Below are 21268 nucleotides of genomic sequence, written 5' to 3'. Positions count from 1 at the left end.
GGATGGAAATCCATGGAAAAGGCTGCCCCCTTGTGCGCAGCTCGCGGCAGCTGCGGCCCCTGCTGGAGCTGAAACAACCAGCTGCCTTCTCCCGGCCCAGGATGGATGGACGGCTTCGGAGAGCAGACATAGCCCACTCAGCCTCAGCCCAGACATCAACGCTGGTGTAAATAAGGGTCAGAGAAGGTGTCAACGCTTCTGAGTTGGCTCAAGTCCGACAAAGCCATTCTGGACCTCTTGGGGCACAGTCCTTGTGCATCCAATCAGGATGAAGGCTGCCTTTTAAAGCTCCTGGTTATGATAAGAAGAGCTCTCGGGGGCGGGGGGGGGGGTCCCTAACTTGTCTGCCAAATGGCACCTGGACCTCTGGCTTTCTGAGTGTTACCTAGAGCAATCCACAGAGAGAGAGAGGAAGGCAAAGAGAATACTGAGCCCAGCAAAGCAACTAAAACAGATGGAAAACCCAGGTTTAGGACAGTGGGGATGGTTCATGGAAAAGCAGCTAAGAGAGAAGGAAAGGCCATAAGACATCACCTGACACAACCTTATTTTATTTGGATACAGATCCATAGATTCAGGTCCATAGACGTGGCCAACTTGCCAGAGGGCTCAACCAACAAACCCAGGGCTGTTTAGTTTGGGAGCAAAACTGTGAAAGGTCTATAAATAATTTGGAAGGGGCGCCTGGGTGGCTCAGCTGTTAAGCGTCTGCCTTTGGCTCAGGTCATGATCCCAGGGTCCTGGGATCGAGCCCTGCATCGGGATCCCTGCTCCGTGGGAAGCCTGCTTCTCCCTCTCCCACTCTCCCTGCTTGTGTTCCCTCTCTCGCTGTGTCTCTCTCTGTCAAATAAATAAATAAAATCTTTAAAAAAAATAAAAATAAAAAAATATAAATAATTTGGAAGATTAAATGTAAGCACCCAGCATGAAAAATCTAACCTAATACAGAGTCAAATGTATAGCAAACACAAAATGCATGAATGTAAGAGAATGATCAGTCTATGAAAGTAAGCGAAGGTTTGTCTTTTCAGAGCAAATAGTTCACTACACGTTAAAAAAAAAAAATTATCTTATTTTTCTTTTAAGAGACTTTGGATCCTGAGAAAGAAAGGTTAATCAGAGACCCTGATACCCCTTCCTCCCTTCCCCAAATCCCTCCAACCCAAACCTCAAGTGAAATGTCCAAAGAAAGGTAAAAAGTATGGAAAATTGATAACACAGAAAAAGGTCTAATCCAAATGCTTGGTCCAATCCAAATCTAAACTTCGAAAAATGGAACTAGATTACAGGTCACCCAGGCATACTAGAATTAACTTGTGCCACTAGGAGAGAAACTCTTCTCCCCAGAAGTTAAACATAAGCGATACTGGGCCTCAGCAATATCCAGAAGTCCCTGTTTCAGGTAAGACCCTATGGCAGAAAGACTAATTCTGGCAACCGGCAGCTGGCTCAATTTGAGACAGGTAGGCCTGGGGCCCACAACACAAGACCCTGTGTAAAAATGGAAAGGGCTTCTTACCCAAAGAGACCAGTACTGATATGATTTTAATTGTTTACGTGATTTGGTAATAAAATTTGGAGACCGACACAATGCAGTGCTGGGTATAAATCACGGCCCCTTCCTTAGCTCCATGTTACTAGAAAAGGCTCAATAGGACAAAGATGTCAATTCTTCCCAAATGAACTTATAAATTCACACAAATAAAATGAGTTCCTTTTATAGCAGGTGTACATATGGATGCGTGCTTACAGACAGAAGATTGGAAGAAAACACATTACACTGGTAACACCTACAATCATCATCCCTATGAATGTAATTTACCTATTTTTCTATATTATTGAGTTTTATAGTAAAAGACAGTGATCATGATTCATTTTTAGATTTATTTGAGAGAGAGTGATTGAGAGAGAGAGAGAGAACAGAGGCAGAGGGAGAAAGCAGACTCCCCGCTGAGCAGGGAGCGAGATGCGGGACTTGATCCCAGGACCCCGGGATCATGACCTCGGCTGAAGGCAGACGTTTAACCGACTGAGCCACCCAGGTGCCCTCATGATTCACTTTTGTAAATAAAATATCTTAATGTAGATATTTAATGTACTGGAATGAACTAAAATGATCTCAAGTTCACATGGAAGAATAAATGTCCAAGAACAGCCAAAAACTTATTGAAATAAATAGTGATGGGGCGCCTGGGTGGCTCAGTTGGTTAAGCAGCTGCCTTCTGCTCAGGTCGTGATCCCAGGGTCCTGGGATCGAGCCCCGCATCGGGCTCCCTGCTCAGCAGAGAGCCTGCTTCTCCCTTTCCCTCTGCCTGCCGCTCTGCCTACTTGTGCTATCTCTCTTGTCAAATAAATAAAAAATTAAAAAATTTTAAAAAATAAATAAATAAATAGTGATAAAATGAGATTAACAAATGAATCGTTGAAACAATCAAAACCAAACAATATAGAATGGCAAATACATCAGCACAGAAAACAGAGCCCAATAACAGACTACAGTACTGGTGGAAATTTAACGACAGAAGTGGCAGTAAAACTCAGGGATAGGTAAGGTTTATTTCACAAACCATGCTGGCACACGACTGTGCATCTGGGGCAAAAAAAAAAAACAAACCTGAGTACGTAGTTTACAGGTAACCTGGTCCCTGCCCTAGAAGAGCTTAAATGAGCACACGGGATTTACAGAACATGAAACACCCAAAGAGCAATGTAAGAAAGAGTACAAAGGATCTGGTAGAGAAGAAGACGGTAAACGGAGAAGAAAGGCGGGAATGTGTCAGCGGAGCTGAGGTCTCTCAACATCACGCCTCTGAGAACACCGCACAAATAACAAGTGGGGACAGACAAGCTCTCTAGATGATGAGGCAGTGGGATCCTGCCCTGCCGGGGAGAGCACCCTCAGCTCACGATCCAGGAAAGGGGCTTCAAACAGCTCCTGGGGGCAACAGTGGCCTTACAGAGCAGAGGACAGTGCTCTCCTCGTGGCTGGACCAAAGCAAAGAGAAAGAGCTGAGACTCAGAATCTCTCTGCTTCTCTGACATCAAGCAGCCTCCTGCTTCTCAGCCCAGGATGTACCAGTGAGCCTCCCAGAACACCTGGGTCACACCGAGGGGAGGAAGAAGCAATTCATTTCAGTGTATCGCAGGAGAGAAACAAAGACCTTCCAAGTGATAACATCTCCTTGGCTCTGGGGTCCTACAAGATCTTATCACATTAAAAAATAAAAAAGGTCACTGTCCTGATACCCTTTAATGAGAAATGTTCAGACCAAGAGGAGATTCTGCTCTCAGCCATGAAATTCCAGAATATTTATAATGAAAAGAAGACGTGTCTACTATTCTAAAGAAACGTCTTCCCCTTAAGGGATTCTTCTCTCAAACCAGCTGGTGTCAAGAGCTAGGATGGAAGAAGCTAAGTACCCAGCTACAAACTGACAGAAACTTCCTTCTCTAGCAAAAGGTAAAGTGACTCTCCTCCCCCATCTACAAAACTGGAAAAAGGCCACAGTCTGTTTTATTCCAGGGCAGAACCCAGGTGCTTTCAGCTCCTGTGGCTCTTAATACAATTACAGAGGTCTAAGGAGTTCCCTGGCAGATGGCAGCTTAAAAAATTAATACATTTCTTTTTATTTTAAGGAAACAAATTACACTGCAATCCTGTGGAATGCTTGCTTTTATGAATCACTATTTTTGTTAGAATACTATTTCAGAAGAATATATACTCATTTTAATAGTTAATAACTTCTTGAAAAAAAAAGAAATAAAGAATTCAAACCTTAACTCTGAATCTACCGCACACAGCTCACGGACAGAACATGGCCTGGCTTCTCACGAAGAATCAGTTCCTTCTGCGCTCCGTGTTCAAGCTTGCACACATGCTTCTCAGTAGAAAATTCTCGACCTCTCTCAACCTGCAAGACATAGCCTTTCCTCCTCCCAAATGCCTACATCTGGAGTCGGGCTCTGATCCAAAGCTGGGAGTGGAGCTCTGACATCAATGTTGACCATTCGGTAGCTGCAAGGATCCAGCCCTTCTGCCTTATTTCACTGGGAAACCAATTCCCTATCATCTCTGCTACCTGGAGCTTTCTCTTGGAGAAGCTAACAGAAGTGTCGACTCTTTCTAACTGAATAACTAGGAATAAGACAGAGAGTAAAGAAGTAGTTTCAGTCACAGCCAGAACATCTAATTTCTTTTCTACATATCCTGCTGGAAGACATTTTTCAGATGAGCTTCACTACCACAAGGAAAGCACCAAAATGCTTATGATGGCCTACTTGGCTTTTTTTCATTAGATAAAAAGAACTGCTTTAAATAAATGACATGTTAGATTAGAAAAATGTTCTTTAGTATTCATAATTAAGCGCTTCACTTAGGATTTATTTTCTTTATATGTGTGACTTTTGCCAGTCAATTAATGATATTTCCCATGGAAATCAATGGTAATGACCTCTTTACTTAATTAACATTTTGCCCTTTGATATTTTTAGAAACAAAATAAAGGCCACCATCCCACTGCCTTCTGTTATCTTCATCTGCAAGATGGAACTAAGGATCAGAGAGGTTAAGCACCCCACCTAAGGCTACAAAGTTAAAAACTGCTCAGCGGGAATGTAACCCAGAGCATCCTATCCCCAACCCATACACTTCCCATATCTCAACTCAGTCCTCAGGGACAAGTTCTACAAGGCAGCACCAATGACGTCAAGTAAAGATATTAACACCATCTTTCCTCCTAATTTAAAAAATATATGAGAAGACATTCAAGAGATAAAAAGCTCAAAAAGAAAAACAGAACACACACACTACAGGCCCACTAGTCATCTGAAGAAAGAAGACATTCCCCATATTAGGGTACTCCTCCCTCCTCAACCGAATCATCTCTCCAAGGAGCTATGACCGTGAACTTGCAGTTTACCTTTCCCTGCATTATTTATTATATATGGATCTGTCCCTCAACAATACACGGTATTTATGTGTTTTTTACCTCTATATAAAGGCTTGGCAACTTGCTTGTTGTTTAAATCGATTGTATTTGTGAGCCTGACCCTAGCCAATACGTTCGGTGTTGTGGAGTCATTCACTTTCACTCAGATACAATATTCTTCCTGAGTATGACTGCGCCATAATTTACTCATCCATTCTGCTGTCCATGGATATTTAACCAGTTACCTTTTTTTTTTTTTTTTTGCCATCATGAACAGTGCTATTGTGAACACTCTCGTACCTGTCTCCTTTTTTAGAGCAGACTTAAAAGGCTCTCTGATATATACACCTACAAGTGGGGCTGTTACATCTTGGAGTCACATATTCAATTTAGGGGTATAAGAGAGCGTATTTTTCGGGCTTTTTGACAATCAGTTGATTGTCTACTGGAAAAAAATCAAATTTCACCTTGTCAACAAGAAGACCATTGTATCAATCATCAAGGACATCTTCCCAACCTTCATTAAACCATTTACAAAGGTCAAATGATTTCCCCATTCTGTCATGCATTAAGAATACCAAGAAGAAAGGTCAAATCTGCTATCTTGTCAGTGCCATTTAACAATAAAAAAGGAAATGTCCTATTTCAAGATGGTGGGGAAGAAAATCCCCATCAAATAATCCTTTGTTCTCGAATAATGTCTAGAGAGGCAATGAGCTTATTAACAGACAATTCTTAGGTTACAAACCTGTAATAATCTTCAAAAGAAGTTACATAGTTATAACCGGTTACTTCATTCAGTGAAAAAAGGATGAACAGTCACACCTTAACTGATGTGATAAGCATTTTGCCAAACCATATGCTAACAATTCCGCGTGAGGCCACAGACAAGGGGACTCCCGCCACCCTGTGGCCCAGGTGGCGCTGTGAGGGCTGAAGGGACCCACAGCTTGCTGCATTTGTAATGTGCGGCTGCAGTCCTCTGGTTGGGAGGTTCACAGAAAAACACAATGATAAAGAAAACAATGTGTAAAACTCTAAAGAAATCCAGACAAGGTTATATGAAGATTCAGGCCATAAACACATTCATTTGAAAAAGAGAAAAAAAAGTGAACCAATTCTTCTAAAAAAATAAATGAAACAATATATGATATATAGAAGGTAAGGCTTCTTAAGGATGCTAAATTAATATATTAAGAACCTGTTACAGATGAGGAATCGATTAATGATAGAAGTAAAAATACAATGTAACAACCAAATAAGACTGATGAAAAGGAAAAAAGAAAAGAACAATTAATGTAGGAACAAAGAAGGTGAAATAACAGAGGGATACAAACCTCCCAGCTTGCTCTATAGATGATTACAACCTTCACAAGCCTCAGTTTTCCCGTTTGTAAAATGTATCTGTCTCACTTGGCAAGGAGGAAATCAGATACTTGCACATAAATACACAGAGGTTCCCGGCACATGGTAAGCACTGACAGATGCTCATTTTCATATCATTATTATAATCAATATCGATACTAGTATCCATGCAAATGAACTAAATAACCAATCTGAAATGCATGGTTCCCTATGACAGCATGATTCCCATATTAGGGTACTCCTCCCTCCTCAACCGAATCATCTCTCCAAGGAGCTATGACCGTGAACTTGCAGTTTACCTTTCCCTGCATTATTGTAGGGAAATGTAATGTAATGTAAGGAACAGTAAAAAAAAAAAAAAAAAAAAAAAAAAAAACCCAAAAAACTGAAAGGGAGAGTAACAACTGATAAAACTATCAAATCACAACCTTGACAACCAACCAGGTAGAGTTGGTTTCATGGGTGTTAATATCAAATCGCTTAAGGACCAGAAAATTCTAGTGCCATTTAAACTGTCCCATAAAATAAAAACAGTGAAAACTGTCCCTAATTTGTTATTCATTTCACGTAGCCAGTGGAATGCTGTTACCTATACTCCATGAATATAAAATAAATATGTATATAAAAAATGCAGATCAGCCAAACTTATAAACATGTTACATAAAAAACCACCAACAAATTGAATTCATTGCTCTATTAACATACTGAAATACATTCAACAGTAGCTTATTCCAGGAATATGTGACTCATTGATATTAAAAAATGTGTTACTGAGATTCATGGCATAAAATGGCTCAAAAGAGAAAGAACATCTATCGCCTGAAAGGTATGGAAAAGACCATTTGATAAAAGTCAGCATCCATCTACATTTAAAAAATTAATCTAGTAAATAGAAATAGTCGTTGTAGTCACTGCAGTGTTATAAAGACCATGCAGATCAGATCTCCTATATAACCCAGTACCACGTCCATAAGAATTCCTACAATGTCAGGAATGAGACCCCACTACTGCACCACCATTTAACACCGTCCTGGGAGTTATAGTAAATGTACGGAAACAGAAAGCTCTAAATATGAGAGAAGAGATCGTCTCTAGGAGAAATACGTACAGGTTAGAAAACACAGGAAACATGATTATTTTTGCATTACGTATATACTATTCAGCCGTATACTTAAACATGGTTAAGATGGCAAATTTTACATTATATTTTTTACCACAATTTTAAGAAACAATGTGCTCATATGTGCATATAAAGAGAGTGATGGTCACCCCTACGGTAAGAGGTAACTCTTACTCAGCCTGTCTGCATTTCTCAAATGTACCTATATTACGGCCTACACAATACTGAAAATTATCTTTTAAAGAGTACTTGAAACATAACAGCATTCATATAGAAGAGCTATAACATCAAAATAAAATAGACAAACTTACATAATAAAGAAACAAAGCAAGAAAACAGAAACTGAGAATTGAGAAAGACAATAAACCAGATCGAAAGAATCAAACATTTTATGTCTCTAGCCCAGATGATTTTACAAGCGAACTGTTTCCAAACTTTCAAAGAGAAGGTAATTATCACAGTCTATAGAAATTTCCCTAGAACAGCACTGTCCAGTATGGCAGCCACTAGGGACACGTGGTTATTGAGCACTTGAAATGTGACTAGCGCATCTGACGGAGTCAACTTTTTTTTTTTTAAAGATTTTATTTATTTATTTGACAGAGAGAGACACAGCGAGAGAGGGAACACAAGCAGGGGGAGCAGGAGAGGGAGAAGCAGGCTTCCTGCCGAGCAGGGAGCCCAATGCGGGGCTTGATCCCAGGGATCATGACCGGAGCCGAAGGCAGACACTTAACGACTGAGCGACCCAGGCGCCCCGACGAAGTCAACTTTTAATGCTGTTTGGTCCCAGCCTATGTAAATAAGCACATATGGCCAGTGGCTACCATTACACAGCCCAGCTCTCGAGGGTGGAAGAGAGGACGCTTCCCATTTTGGAAATACCAAGAAAATAAAGGCCAAACTTACTTAGTATCCAAGAGAAATCTGGACAAAATGCTAGTAAATAGAACCGATGGTGTACCACAAGAATGTGCAATGATCAAGTGCTGTTTTTTTTTTTTCTTTCCTTCTAGGAATGGAAGGACAACTGAATAATCAGGAAATAATTAAATATAATCCATGACATCAATTACAGCAAGCAGCAAAGCTCTATAACTTTGTCTTTAGATGCTGGGAACCCATCAATAAAACTCAGTATCTATTCCTGGTTTTAAAAAAAAAAAAAAAGAAGCATACTTTGCTAACGTGACACATTAGAGATATGAACCAACCGGCATCAGCAAACCCGAAGCTAAAACGAGTGTTTTCATTAAAGTTAGGAAGGAACCAGACATAACAGAACAGCTGTAATGAGCACCTATCATATTTCTATACGCAATTTAAAAATAAGAAACAAGACACATTATAGACACAATAAAATCACTATCATCTGTAAAAGAAAAATTATTAAAACCAACGGAAAATTAATCCTAGGAAGTGACTAATAAGGCTATTATTTACTGATTAAAATAGATTCCAAGTGAAAATGTTGATAAGGTGTATTTAAAAGAAATTCATATAACATAATAAAAAAAAATCTACAAAAAAAAAAAAAGAAAAGAAATTCACTAGTAAGTGAATTCAATGTATTACAAAAAGTATCACTAAGACTTAAGAGTCACAAACTGTTGAGATTTCCTTGGCAACAACAAAATCAAATCTGCATATAATGCCAAAGGCTCTGACTCCTCAAGTTCCCCACACGACTAAGGACAGACAGACGGGCAGACACACACACACACCCTTCATTCAATCTCCACCGACTTCCCATCACCCAGCAACCCACCGCGGCAGAACTAAAACCAGCTCAGAAAAAAGCTAATTAATGTTATTTTCCTCCTGTTGTGAAAAGAGTATCACGTTTCCTCTTAGAATATGGCCTTGAAATGTTAAAGACTTAACCATATGGAAGAGTTCTGAAAGTGTATAAGAAAAGGCTAAAGATTTGGAATCCTAATTCAATTTCCCCTCACATTTTAATAGGAGCCTGTAGCAAACATTTATTTTTAGAGACGTTCTTGGTAGGGGCTGAACAAAGGGCTATTGTGTGTTAAACACGGGGAGGTCTCTCTCGTCCCATCTATCCGAGCTTTTTAAACATCAGGTTGGAATTAAATGATTTTAAACTTTAAATCAACTATTTCCAGACCACAGACTCTATTCCACACTTATCAGTCAATGTAAGTTCTCCAAGTGAGTTATAACAGAGTTCAAATGTGAAGTCTTCATCTTCCAAGTGCCAATAAAGGAACTTTCCTTTGGACTTTGCCTATACGCACTGACTTGTAAAAAAAAAAATGCCATAGAAGTTTTCATTTCCTTCTCCAACAGAAATTTTCATCTGCATTTGATCAATCCGACTCGGCATCATCACTGATGAAAAGCACATGGGTATCAGTCATATCATTCTCTATTATGTTCTTATTAAACAGGAATTACAACCTTTTCTCTAACAAGAGCAAAATAGACGGGATTTATAGGCCTGCCCTGATTGCTATAAACTCTGTTATGTCTTTATTTGCAATATGCGTCCTGTCAGGGGCCTGCTAAAATAGAAAAGAAAACAAGAAATTATCTATGGTTCACGGTGTGGTCATCTTAAAACATGTTCACAAGTTCTTTGACGTGTCTGCCATCAAAAGGTGGAGTCCGTCTCCTCCCTCCGAATGCGGGCCGGTCGTGGTGACTCACTTCTGCTACGGAGTGAGGTCGGAGCGGGGGTAGGCTAGGTCCTAAAGCTGACAGAGCTTCTCCGGGCTCGTCCTCCCAGATGCTGCCCTGCAGAGCCCAGCATCGCGCTGTGAGGACGCCAAGCCGCCCTGTGGGGAGGCCACGTGTTCAGGCCCCAGTCCCACCCCCAGCCCAGGCCCCAGCTAGCCAGCAGCAGCCTCCCCACGAGGAAGTGAAAGGAGCCTCCTCTAAGTCCAGCACCCAGGCCCGGCGCTCCCCAGCTGACACCACGAGACACGGAGACCAGGTGTCCCACCAAACCATGCCCAAACCGCAGACTCGTGAAAAACTACAAGCCATCTTTAAGCTGCCAGGCTTCGGTGCTTTGTTACGCAGCAACAATAACTGGAACGTGTACATCAATTCGACCAGATTCAGCCATCGTCTTACTTTTTTTTAACTTCAAATCTCCCCAAGAAGACAAACCGGCAAGCGTAAAAACCCAGCTGGGCTGCATGCCTGCTCTTGGGCGATTCACCGGGCAACCTGGTGGCGGGGGTGCCAGCCGCCGTTCCCCCGGCCTGCTCCTCTCTGCTGCCGGAAACACACTCCTAGCTTTGGGAAGTTCCTTATTAAACACCTGGCTTATGAAACTGCTGCTCCTGAGACCGGTGCTCCAGGTTTTTAATCAACAAACAAGCGGACTTTGCCTGAAAATGTCGTCCTGACTCTAGCGCTGGTAACGAGGTTCAAGATGTCCCCGTGCAGCCACCTAAATGGGTTATCAACCCATCCAAGTAACCATATCAGAAACTCACTGCCCCTCAACCGACAATAGGAAGGGAAATACCCTAATTACCTGAAATAACATTTTTTCTCTAAGAAGCACAAGCCTGAGAAGTTAAAGCTAGAAGGGACCTGAGAGATACTCTAGCATTTTTTCCAACCAGTGAAAAACTGACATGATCCATGTGAGACCTTCATGACCCAAGCACTAAGAACTTTTACCTTGCTCCATCCTCACTGAAATGTCAACCCACCATAATATAATGGCAACTTGAAACTTCAGTTCCGTTCATATCTTAAAATGTACAAAATGTAATTTTGTGTATATTTTATAGCTATAGCAATAAAATGTCCTCCATATGACGCTATTTAATATTCATCCTTAATGTTTAGAATATATGATAAATATAACAGTATGTGATAAATATAATAAAAGAAGTCCTGAGAACCCACAAAGAGTCTTCCTAAAGAAAGGTTTAAGTGGCTATTCTAGTTTTGCCATAAGAAATGTTAGCAGTCCCTGCCCTAGTTCAAATCATCTGGGGAAGCTCGAGTCCAGAAAGGCCATACAACCAGCCCGAGGCCGTACAACTAGTAAGTGGCCCAACTACGACCAGAATTTTGGTATACTCATGTTTTCCAGTCCTGCACGGGGCTCAGTTGGATCTGGATTAATAAAAGGAAAACAATTATGTTAGTTTCAATTCAAAAGGCAAATAAAGTGGTTGGCTGGATTCCCCCCCTTCAAGGTTACATTCGTAATCCTCCTGGTGGACTATCTTCCTCCTTAACGTGAAGAAACAGCATCTCCAGCAGGGCCCCAGGCAGGGCCCAGCCCGGGCGGGAGGAATGCGGCTGGCAGGGTGGAGCGGCCAGTCGAAGGCTACTCACAACTGCCTTAGCTGCGGAGGCCGTCCCTCGCCTCTCCTGCAACTAGGGCTGGCCATGTGACAGAAGTCACAAACAATGAGAATACAGACAGAGACGTCACTAAGTGAGCATTTCTTCCCAAATGAAAACAGAAGTGCTGTGAGAAGACCTTTGGCCCCTGTGCCCTCTTCCTGCCAGGACTGTGCGTGTGATTCTTGGAGGTCCCGAAGCTGTCGTGGTTCCCTGGGGGGCAAAGGCTGCACGCTGAGCACTGCAAACAGTCAGACAGAAGGAACCAGCCCTCTGAGGCCGCAGGAGAGCCATCACTCCAGCCCTGGACTATCTATCCTCCAGCTTCCTGTTGAGAGAAATTCAAAACTCCGCAGTTGGTTTTTGGTTACCTGCAGCTAAACACAGCCCTAACTCCTGTGCAAAATAAATCTGGCTTTCCTCTTCCGTCCACTTTGCCCCAGAGTGGTGTGTCCATCTGTGTTATTTCTACACAGCTAAATTTGGTGAACAAACATTTCGTCACCTGCACCATCACCCCAGCTCCTACCAAGCACCCCACCATTATTTTGAAACAGCAGTAAACGGGAATGAGGCACACCTCTTTTCTCCAAGAGGAAGACAGTTAGCTTACAAAGGTCTCCAGCAGCAGATGGTGGGCAGAGGGCTGCCCTGGGCGGCAGATGAAAGACAGATGGTTTTCCTCCTTATAAACCACAGAGCCTCAGCCCTGGACAGCACGTGGAGATCCAGAAACCATTGCTTGTCAAACCAGAGGCTGGTTTCCCCCAGCCTCTACCGGGGAAAGACTGCCAACACTGGCCTTAGTTGGAGGAAACAGGACAAAAACCTTTCACTCTACAAACACCTTCTCTTTCACTTGAGTATCGACCTTAGAGATCTTCTGCCTTCCCTTCCGTTTAAGAAACAAAGTGGACCGAGTCTGAGCAAAACAGTAATCTTACAACCAAAACTAGAGTGTTTTCCATTCTTCATTCCCATGTCCTTCCTGATAAAGTGTTTTGTTGGCCATGGTAGCTCAGAGTTCTATCAACTGTCAAGGTTCAATGGCATTTTTTAAAGGAATGGAAGAGAATGGGTAACACTGATGAAAAGCTAGAAATTCTACTAATTCCATGGCCCTCCACCAAAAAAAAAAAAGAAAAGAAAAATAATTATAAACTAAAGAAAAGAATGGATCTCTGTGAGGGAGTGGCAAATGCTTAGGCAAATTTCTTGGACTCAGGTTCACAAAATCCAAACAAATCATTAGCTGTTCGGGACCAATAGTCTAGACCATTTCTCAAAAACAAAGAGAATTCCCAGCCAAGCAATCACCCAAGAAATAGCTTTAGAGCTGACAAACACCCTAAGGGTTCAGAAACCAACGGTACAGGGGATATGACATCCCATAGCACACACGGGTTCCTGTGATGCTCCAAACGAAATTCCTCAATCTGAGACTTCTGGGTTGCATTAAGGACCTCAAAAAGTGAATTCTGCACACAGAAGCAGAAGCCAATAAACATCATGGGGTTGACAAACAGCATTTGTGGATGTAAGCTGATTACTGTTCGTAAAGCAACATTCAATGGATTAAAAATACTGCAAGAAATCACATCAGAATTCACATCAGAATAGTTTCTAATAATTTAGAACCAGAAGTGTCTCACTCATCAGACTTTTATGTGAGCAAGAATTCCCCTTCTTGCTCCCAACCAAATGGAACCCCCACTTAAAACAGAGCACTCGCAAATGACTTAAGCAGTGCTTTTTAAAACAGAACTACCATAACTCACAGCAAGTTACCGATCCACATGCTGATTGCTCAAAGGTGGTACGTTAAAGTCTAAGGACACCAGAAAAAAAATAACCACACTAAAACAGAGATCAAAGTCATTTCCTTCCAAGAGTTCACTAAGTCTGGGTGACGTGTTGGGTGAGTTCTGAGAACGGAGTGCAGGGACAGAGATATGGGGCACAGTGCCTCCTTACCTAGCACATTTCCTGGAGGAACCTCCTCCAGGCCTTCCAGCTCCCTGCCCATCAGAAGATACAGGTTTTCTAGGGTGCAGCACGCCATGTGGGGAACCAGGGGAAGGTCATCGAGTGGAGCGGAGAAGCCTAATGGCACCTGGGCGAAGAAAAATGGTTGAAGAGAAGTTAGCAGGCATTGACTACAGACGTTACTTAGAATCTATACAGTTATTCCTATTCAGAGGTGAGATGATACAGTCACACTTCATGTAAACCTGAAATATGGAAACTTGAAATGGTATGAAATAAAATATGAAGTAGTGAAATTTCTCAAATACTGAAAAACTGTTAAGAATTCAACAGTCATAAGCCTTACGGCTCAGGAATATGAATCCGCTGTGACCTGTACGACCACATTAGCCAAGAAACACACATCCCCACAGCCTCCTGCCAGTATTTATGTGAACCATGCCACATACCAGTTTTGGTGGCAACTGTGCTATGATTATTACTATCCTCACTTAAAATTGTTTTAATCTTATTATAACGCCCTTGGAGCTTTCGGCAAGAACAGGTGCTAGTGCTGAGCTACACATAAAAATAACTTTGGAAGAGTAGTCAGATGTGATAAAAATGCCGTGAAAATGGCCAAGCCACAGCTATTATACGCTAATATTGGTAATCTGGAAGGGAGCACGCTGTGAAATGCTGGGGACACTGACGAGAAGACCGAGCACAAACACAGCAAAAATCTGCTGCCAGGATAACAGGTTTATGAGCTCACCTCCTGTCATATTCGTTCTTATGGACATACCGTCTCAAAGTATGTACGTTTTGTCAAGAATTATTCAAGACGTTGAAAAGTATTCAAGATATTGCCTTGAATTATTCAGCAACCTCCATATAAGTGCAAGTGCCCTGAAAGCCTTTCAATCAAACAACTTGTTTTGGGGGCCTCTGGGTCCAAGGCACTACGGTACCGCTATCTGCGAAGTGGGAAAAACATGAAGTTACAGCACATACAAACATAACTAACGTCACAGAGTGAGTGACCAAAAAGCACTAGAGGCAGGTAAATTCATGAAGGCCCGGAGGAGGGAGAAGCTACTGTGTTGGGGGGACTTGGAGACCCCATGAGAACGTTGGCCTTGCAAGCACATGCCACATTCAAACGTGCATGGTCTGACCCGGCGACTACTCTGCAGGGGTAGCTCGAAAGACACACAAAACAGAAGGATGAGACGGGGAGAAACCGAATTATCCACAGATAATATGAGCATCCACTCAAACCACACGTGAACTGTAATTAGAGAGATAGTTTAGCAAGGTGGCTAAACACAAAGGACAGTATACAACAGTTAACTGTCTACATCAGCAAGAGAAAAAAAATATTTTTTTGAACAGTAACTTTTGGAGTAGCAACAAAATATAAGATAGCTAGGGATAAGTCTGACAAAAGTGATTAAAATGGAGGAAATTATAAAACTTTAATGAAAAACACTGAAAATAACCTAAATAGATATGCCTAATAGATTCATAGATGCTATATTGCAAAATGTCGATTCACACCAAATACATGGGCTGATTTAAAGCAATCAGAGTCTCAATGGAGCTTTTCCTGGAACCTGACAAGCGGACTAAAAACTTACATGGAAGAGTAAAGAGGAGTAAGCAAGGCACTCACCAAAAAAAAAAAAAAAAAAGGGTAGAGGACATGGCCTTTTAAATACCAAAATATTTAGAAGTCAGCACTGAATAGAGACAGTGATAGAGAAACAGAAAAAATGAAGTCTAACAGTCGAGGAACAGACCAATTCACATATGAATTCTGATTTCTGACAGAGCTGGCAGGGCAGAGGGTAAAAATGGGAGTATTCACTGAATGATGTTGGAACAACCAGTATTTGTATGGGGGACGAAAATAAGATTGGATCCCTTCTTTCATATCATGTATAAACATTGAATTAAACATTTAAACATAGAAAGGCAAAACTTTAAACTTTAGAAGGAAACATAGGTGAAAATTTTGCCTTTGTAACAGTCATAATTTTAATTTTCTTAAATGAGATACAAAAGGCAAAACCCATAATGGAAAAGACTGATAAATTCAACTACATTAAAATTAAGAACTTCTGTACATTAAAAGATACTAAATAGAAAATGTGACAAGTCCCAAACTAGAGAAGAGAATCTGCAAAACTTAAAAGTGACAAGGAATTCCCTGTCTCACTGTGTCTCTCTCTGTCAAATAAATAAATAAAATCTTTAAAAAAAAAAAAGTGACAAGGAATTAGTATCCAGGTTATACAAAGAACATCTAAAAACCCGTATTAAAAAATATGTGTAGGGCGCCTGGGTGGCTCAGTTGGTTAAGCGACTGCCTTCGGCTCAGGTCATGATCCTGGAGTCCCGGGGTCGAGTCCCGCATCGGGCTCCCTGCTCGGCAGGGAGTCTGCTTCTCCCTCTGACCCTCCTCCCTCTCATGCTCTCTGTCTCTCATTCTCTCTCTCTCAAATAAATAAATAAAATCTTTAAAAAAAAAAAATATGTGTATATGGTACAAGTCAAAAATAGGCAAATGACCCAAAGATATCATCATAGGAAAAGACATGAATGACCAATAAGCATATTAAAAGAGTAATAAAGAAAAAGTGAAATAAAACCTCTTGAAAAGACCATACCATATGCATCTGATTGGCAAAAATTAAACTCCTGACCATAACAAACTCTGGTGAGGCTAGAGAACACTGGACTGTTAGGGACCCCTGCTGGGAGTGTGAAGGAAAACTACTTGGAGGACAGTCTGGAACTGACCAGTAAGCCGAAGATACACACACTCTATTACCCAGACAATTCCACTAAGGGTGGATTACCTAGAATTTCGTGCAAACGTGCACAAGGAAATATGTACAAAAGTATTCAAGATAGCATTGTTTAGATGAGCAGAAAATGAAAGGACCCAAATACATAGTAACAGGAAAATGGAAAAATAAAATGCTTATTTACATAACGGAATACTATGCAGCAACAAACAATGAAAGCACAGAAATAGACATCAATGTAGATTAATCTCACAATGTTAGGTAAAAACAGTGAGTTGTAGAAGAATAACTACAGGAAGATTCCATTAATACCAAGTTCAAAAATAATACAGCCTTCCACAGTGCATATATAAGTGGTAAAACAGACTAAAGGTAGCCCCCCCATAGCTTCTGCTTCCTGTTCATGCCTTCACGCAATCCCCTCCCCCTGGGCGTGAGGGGGGCCCGTAGCTTGCTTCTCATCAATGGCATACAGCAAAGGCAGCGGGATGTCACTCGCATGATTACGGAACATCACGCAAGACTGTCTTGCAAATACATTCAGCCTGGACCCTCCTTGCTGGCCTGAAGGAGTGCAGCCAAGCTGGGAAGGTCCACAGGACAGGAAAGCACAGGCTGCTTCTAGGAGCTGAGGGCGGCCGACAGCCGGAAAGAATGTGGAGCCCTCCGCCCCACAGGTACCAGGATATGAATCCTGACAACAACCTAAGTGAACCTGGAGACAGATCCTTTCCCAAAGGAGCCTCCAGAAGGCACACAACCTGGTCAACACTGGTTGCAGCTTTGTGAGACACCAGGTAGGACCCGCTAAGCCATGCTTGGGCTCCCAGTCCACAGAAACTGTGAGATGATACAATGTGTATCATTTTCGTTGGCTAAATTTGTAGTAGTAGGTAATATGCAGCAACAGAAAAGTAACCTAAGGGATGAACACGCAAGTCCAGTAAGGTTTATGTCTGGGGTATGTGTAATATAGTCCCCTTGTTTTTAAAGCATGTTGGAATTAGATTTTATGGGACCCCGACTGCTGGAGTATGGAGTCATCTGCACCATCAATTCATTTCATCGCTGCTCCTCGAGTCTTGACACACGAGAAGTGATTTCAACCTCTAGCCCCACGAGAGCAAAGATACACTACGTAAAGAAGGTAAGTTGGAATGCTCGTGGAATTTGTAATGCCCAATAAATCAGTACTACGTTAAGTAACAATTTCTTACTCATCTTGACAGTTGAGAGAACAAAAAAGAAAAAAAATCAGCCACCACTTGACCCTTCCCGATAAATAACAAATTATCAGCCATGTCTAAACCAAGATGTTAAGATGTGCATTTAAGATGTGCATAACTGAGTTTATACATGCCATCACAGCCCCCAGAAAATAGAGCCCCAGGCACAACTGCCATGCGCCCTCCTGCCGAAGCAGAACACGCCACAGCCCACCACGGGCGGCGGGGCCACCAGCCAGCAGCATGATCTCCAAGGATTAAACTGCTAAAACTGGAGGAACAAACATTTAAGGCAAGTTGATGGAGGGCCCTCTCCAACCCCGCCCCGCCCCGTCACTTGCTGCCAAGTCCAGCAGCTTCTCTGGTTTCCCTGCAAGGACAGGAGCTCGTGCTCTCCTGCTCGGGACACAGCATGTTTCCAAGTTCTTACTCACCGCTTCTTGCTGATTGTGACTCACTCCCTGGACTTCTGGCACCTCCATCATCCAATGACCACTGTCATGTAACTATTACGTACATACCTTGCCTATGTCCCAACATGCTGAGGTAGCTGCAGCCTGTGGTTTCTTTCTTGCCCTTTGGCTCAGGTGTATTTAGATGCTGGCTGTTCACCTGCTTCCAGACCTTCCCGATCGATTTCTGGGATCCACCTACCATGCAACTGTGGCCTGTCACCTGCTCTCTGCCCAGGCCTTTGGCCTGTGCCACCCAGTTTTTGGATCTCCGTATTTCCTGAAGATCTGCCATTGCCCTGGCTCCAGCATGGCAGCTCTTCCTACCAGTTCTTTTCTCTGGCCTTGAAAAGCCTTGTAATTAATTAGATAAGGCCTGAAAACTGAGTTCATATACTGGTTTAGTTTTCCAAATGCTACTAAGTGAGACAGATTTACCAAATGTCCCCAAAGCAACATAAGAGGAGGTACATGGAGTCATCTGAATGTGCCTATCTAGTGACAAAATAAATCTACCAGTAAGGTAAATCTCAATCAATCTGAAAAGATGTAAGAACCTTGGAACGATATACTAATGTTTTACTTCCAATTCTTACCCGCCGCAAAAACTCAACAGGACTGTATTTGGGCCCCAGGACAAAAATTTTCTTTCCTCTTCGAGCCACACCACTGAACACGCGAGCAAATGCAATAAAAGACTCTTGGTTGTTTCCTTCCTGGGGCAGAGATTTAAGGGCCATACTCTCCACCTGATGCTCATCACCTGCCGGAAACAGAAGGATAATGAGTGCCAACAACGCTCTCTCTAATCCAGGACGCACCTAGAAATAGAGGGAACAGTGAATATGATCCATTTGGCCCAGTTTTAGGGAAGAAACACCAAGAGCGACAGAATACTGATAAAAGCTACGCTTACAGGCAAGCTCAAGAGCTAGAGGAAGTGTCCTAAGCTAAGTGAATGCCCAATAAATCAGTATTGTGCACCAAAACCCAGTTAGGAAAGCTGTACCTTTGGTCTCCTCTCCCTTTGGACTTGTGTCAAGGGCACTCCCGTCCCGGGGGGGGCTCCGTGCATGCCTGCCCCTGCGTTGCTGCGAGCTTCTCGGCATGCCTCTGTCTTGCACGCTCTCGCCTCTGAGCAATTTCTTCCTGAGTGAGAGGTCTACAGGAGATCACAGATATGTTTACTTCTGGCAATATCAAGCATCTCTTAGTCGTTGGAGCAGGGAAACGGCAACGATTAATGTGGCTGGATAACACAATGATGGGTCCCAGGTCCCTTCCAGGCTTTCTCTAGAACGCTCTGTCCCCAGCTATTCGGAGCTTCTGGAGTGGCATAAGAGAGCCCATGTCCCCAAAGAGAGCCATCTACAACAGCATGGAGCCTTTCTGGAATGCCCACATTGCTTCTGGATGAGGCGACCAAAAGGGAAGGGAGGGAAACGAATGGCCGATACCAGGGCACAGAGCAGCCCCGTGGAGAAGCAAGCATAAGATCTCAATAGGAAATGGAGGTTTTCTCCACAAGCACAAACATATATCTTCATGAAGACCCGGGGTCCAAGAGGAAGGGTTCAAGGTCAGGCTGAATGATGGCGACTCAGTGGGAGTGAAAGGTCACATGGTGTTAGACCCCAGCACCACCACAGAAAAGGCAGAGTGTGGGTGTGTGTGTGTGTTTGCTGGTGGGTTAGTCTTGGTTGGAGTGGGGTAGGGGATTCAGCCTTTCTTCCTAAGCAGTTATCCTCAAGGGGTGGAGCAAGATGGCAGAGGAGTAGGAGACCTGGATTTTGTTTCCTCTCAGGAATTCAGCTGGATAGGGATCAAACCAATATGAACACCTACGAACTCAACAGGAGATCGAAGAAAAGAAGAGCAACAACTCTCTGAACAGAAAAGCGACCACTTTCTGGAAGGTAGGACGTGCGGAGAAGTGAATCCGAGGCGATATTCGGGAGGATAGACGGCGGGGGAGGGGCGTCCGCCGGCCGCTTCCGGCAAGTGATAGAGCCGCGGAGCACAAAATCGGAACTTTTAAAAGTCTGCTCTGCCGAGGGACGTCACTCTGGTGGCTAAGCGGGGGGTGGAACCCTCCGGGACAGTGTGGTCTCAGGACCCTCGGGGTCACAGAAAGACCGGGGGTGCCTGAGTAGGGCAGAGCTCCCAGGTATCGGAGCAGGGAAGCCGGCTGCAGAGGCGGAGCCCAGGCGCGGGCTCTCAGCTCGGGGTGGCCATAGACCGTGATCCGCGGCACATTCGGGCCCCTGCTCCTCCAGCAGGGACCCAACAAGTGGCAGATCGGGGGAGACTCCCCTTCTTCCCCCGGGAGGAGCGGCGAGGGAGCACACCGCAGGCATCTGCTGGGTTTGGAGACTCCACCCGGGGTCGGGTGCCAGAGACAGAAACGCGCGGTCACAGGCCGGGTGAGCACGGAGTGTGGCCGGAGACCAGAGAGATGGGAGTGACTGATGGCTTATCTCTGGGGGCACACTGAGGAGCAAGACCCCGAGTTCTCGGCTCCTCCGGGGCGGAGATTGGGAGGCCGCCATTTCACTCTCCGCCTCCAAAGCTGTACGGAAAGCTCGCAGGGAACAAAAGCCCCGGAGAGCAAACCCGAGCAGATTACTTAGCCGGGAGGGGGCAAGGGCGGGGCAATTCCGCCTCTGGCAAAGACTTTTGGAAACCACTAGAGCAGGCCCCTCCCCAGAAGATCAGCGAGAACAGCCAGCCAAGACCAAGTTTACCGATCAATGAGAACGGAAGAACTCCAGCGCTAGGGGAATACTACACATAGAATTCATGGCTTTTCTACCGTGATTCTTTACTCATTCAAAGTTAATTTTTTTTTTAACTTTTTTTTTTTTGAATTTTTCTTTTTCCCTTTTTCAACCAACATATTATCAATCCTTTTTAAAAAAACATTTTTCTTTTTCATTTTTCTTTTTCATTTTTAGAGTCATATTCTATCCCTTCATAGTAGTTACCCGTATTTTTGGCATATATATATAAGTTGTTCTCTCTTTAAAATTTTGAGAGTTTCTTCTTCTTTTTTTTTTTTTTA

At 43.1% G+C, this 21268-nt stretch overlaps 1 protein-coding gene across 1 annotated transcript in view; it reads right to left on the bottom strand.

Annotated features, from left to right (window-relative positions):
• EFL1 (elongation factor like GTPase 1) overlaps window positions 1-21268 on the bottom strand; it is a 145415-nt gene that overhangs the window by 69630 nt on the left and 54517 nt on the right. Inside the window, 4 exon segments of the mRNA XM_044917993.1 lie at window positions 13726-13864; window positions 18804-18970; window positions 19217-19271; window positions 19273-19369. Coding sequence (XP_044773928.1) covers window positions 13726-13864; window positions 18804-18970; window positions 19217-19271; window positions 19273-19369 — 458 coding nt within the window.

Source organism: Neomonachus schauinslandi, chromosome 9, assembly GCF_002201575.2.
Source record: "Neomonachus schauinslandi chromosome 9, ASM220157v2, whole genome shotgun sequence".
NCBI classification, from domain to species: Eukaryota; Metazoa; Chordata; class Mammalia; order Carnivora; family Phocidae; genus Neomonachus; species Neomonachus schauinslandi.
The sequence above is the reverse complement of the archived record's forward strand: the minus strand, read 5'-3'. Positions and strand labels throughout refer to the sequence as shown.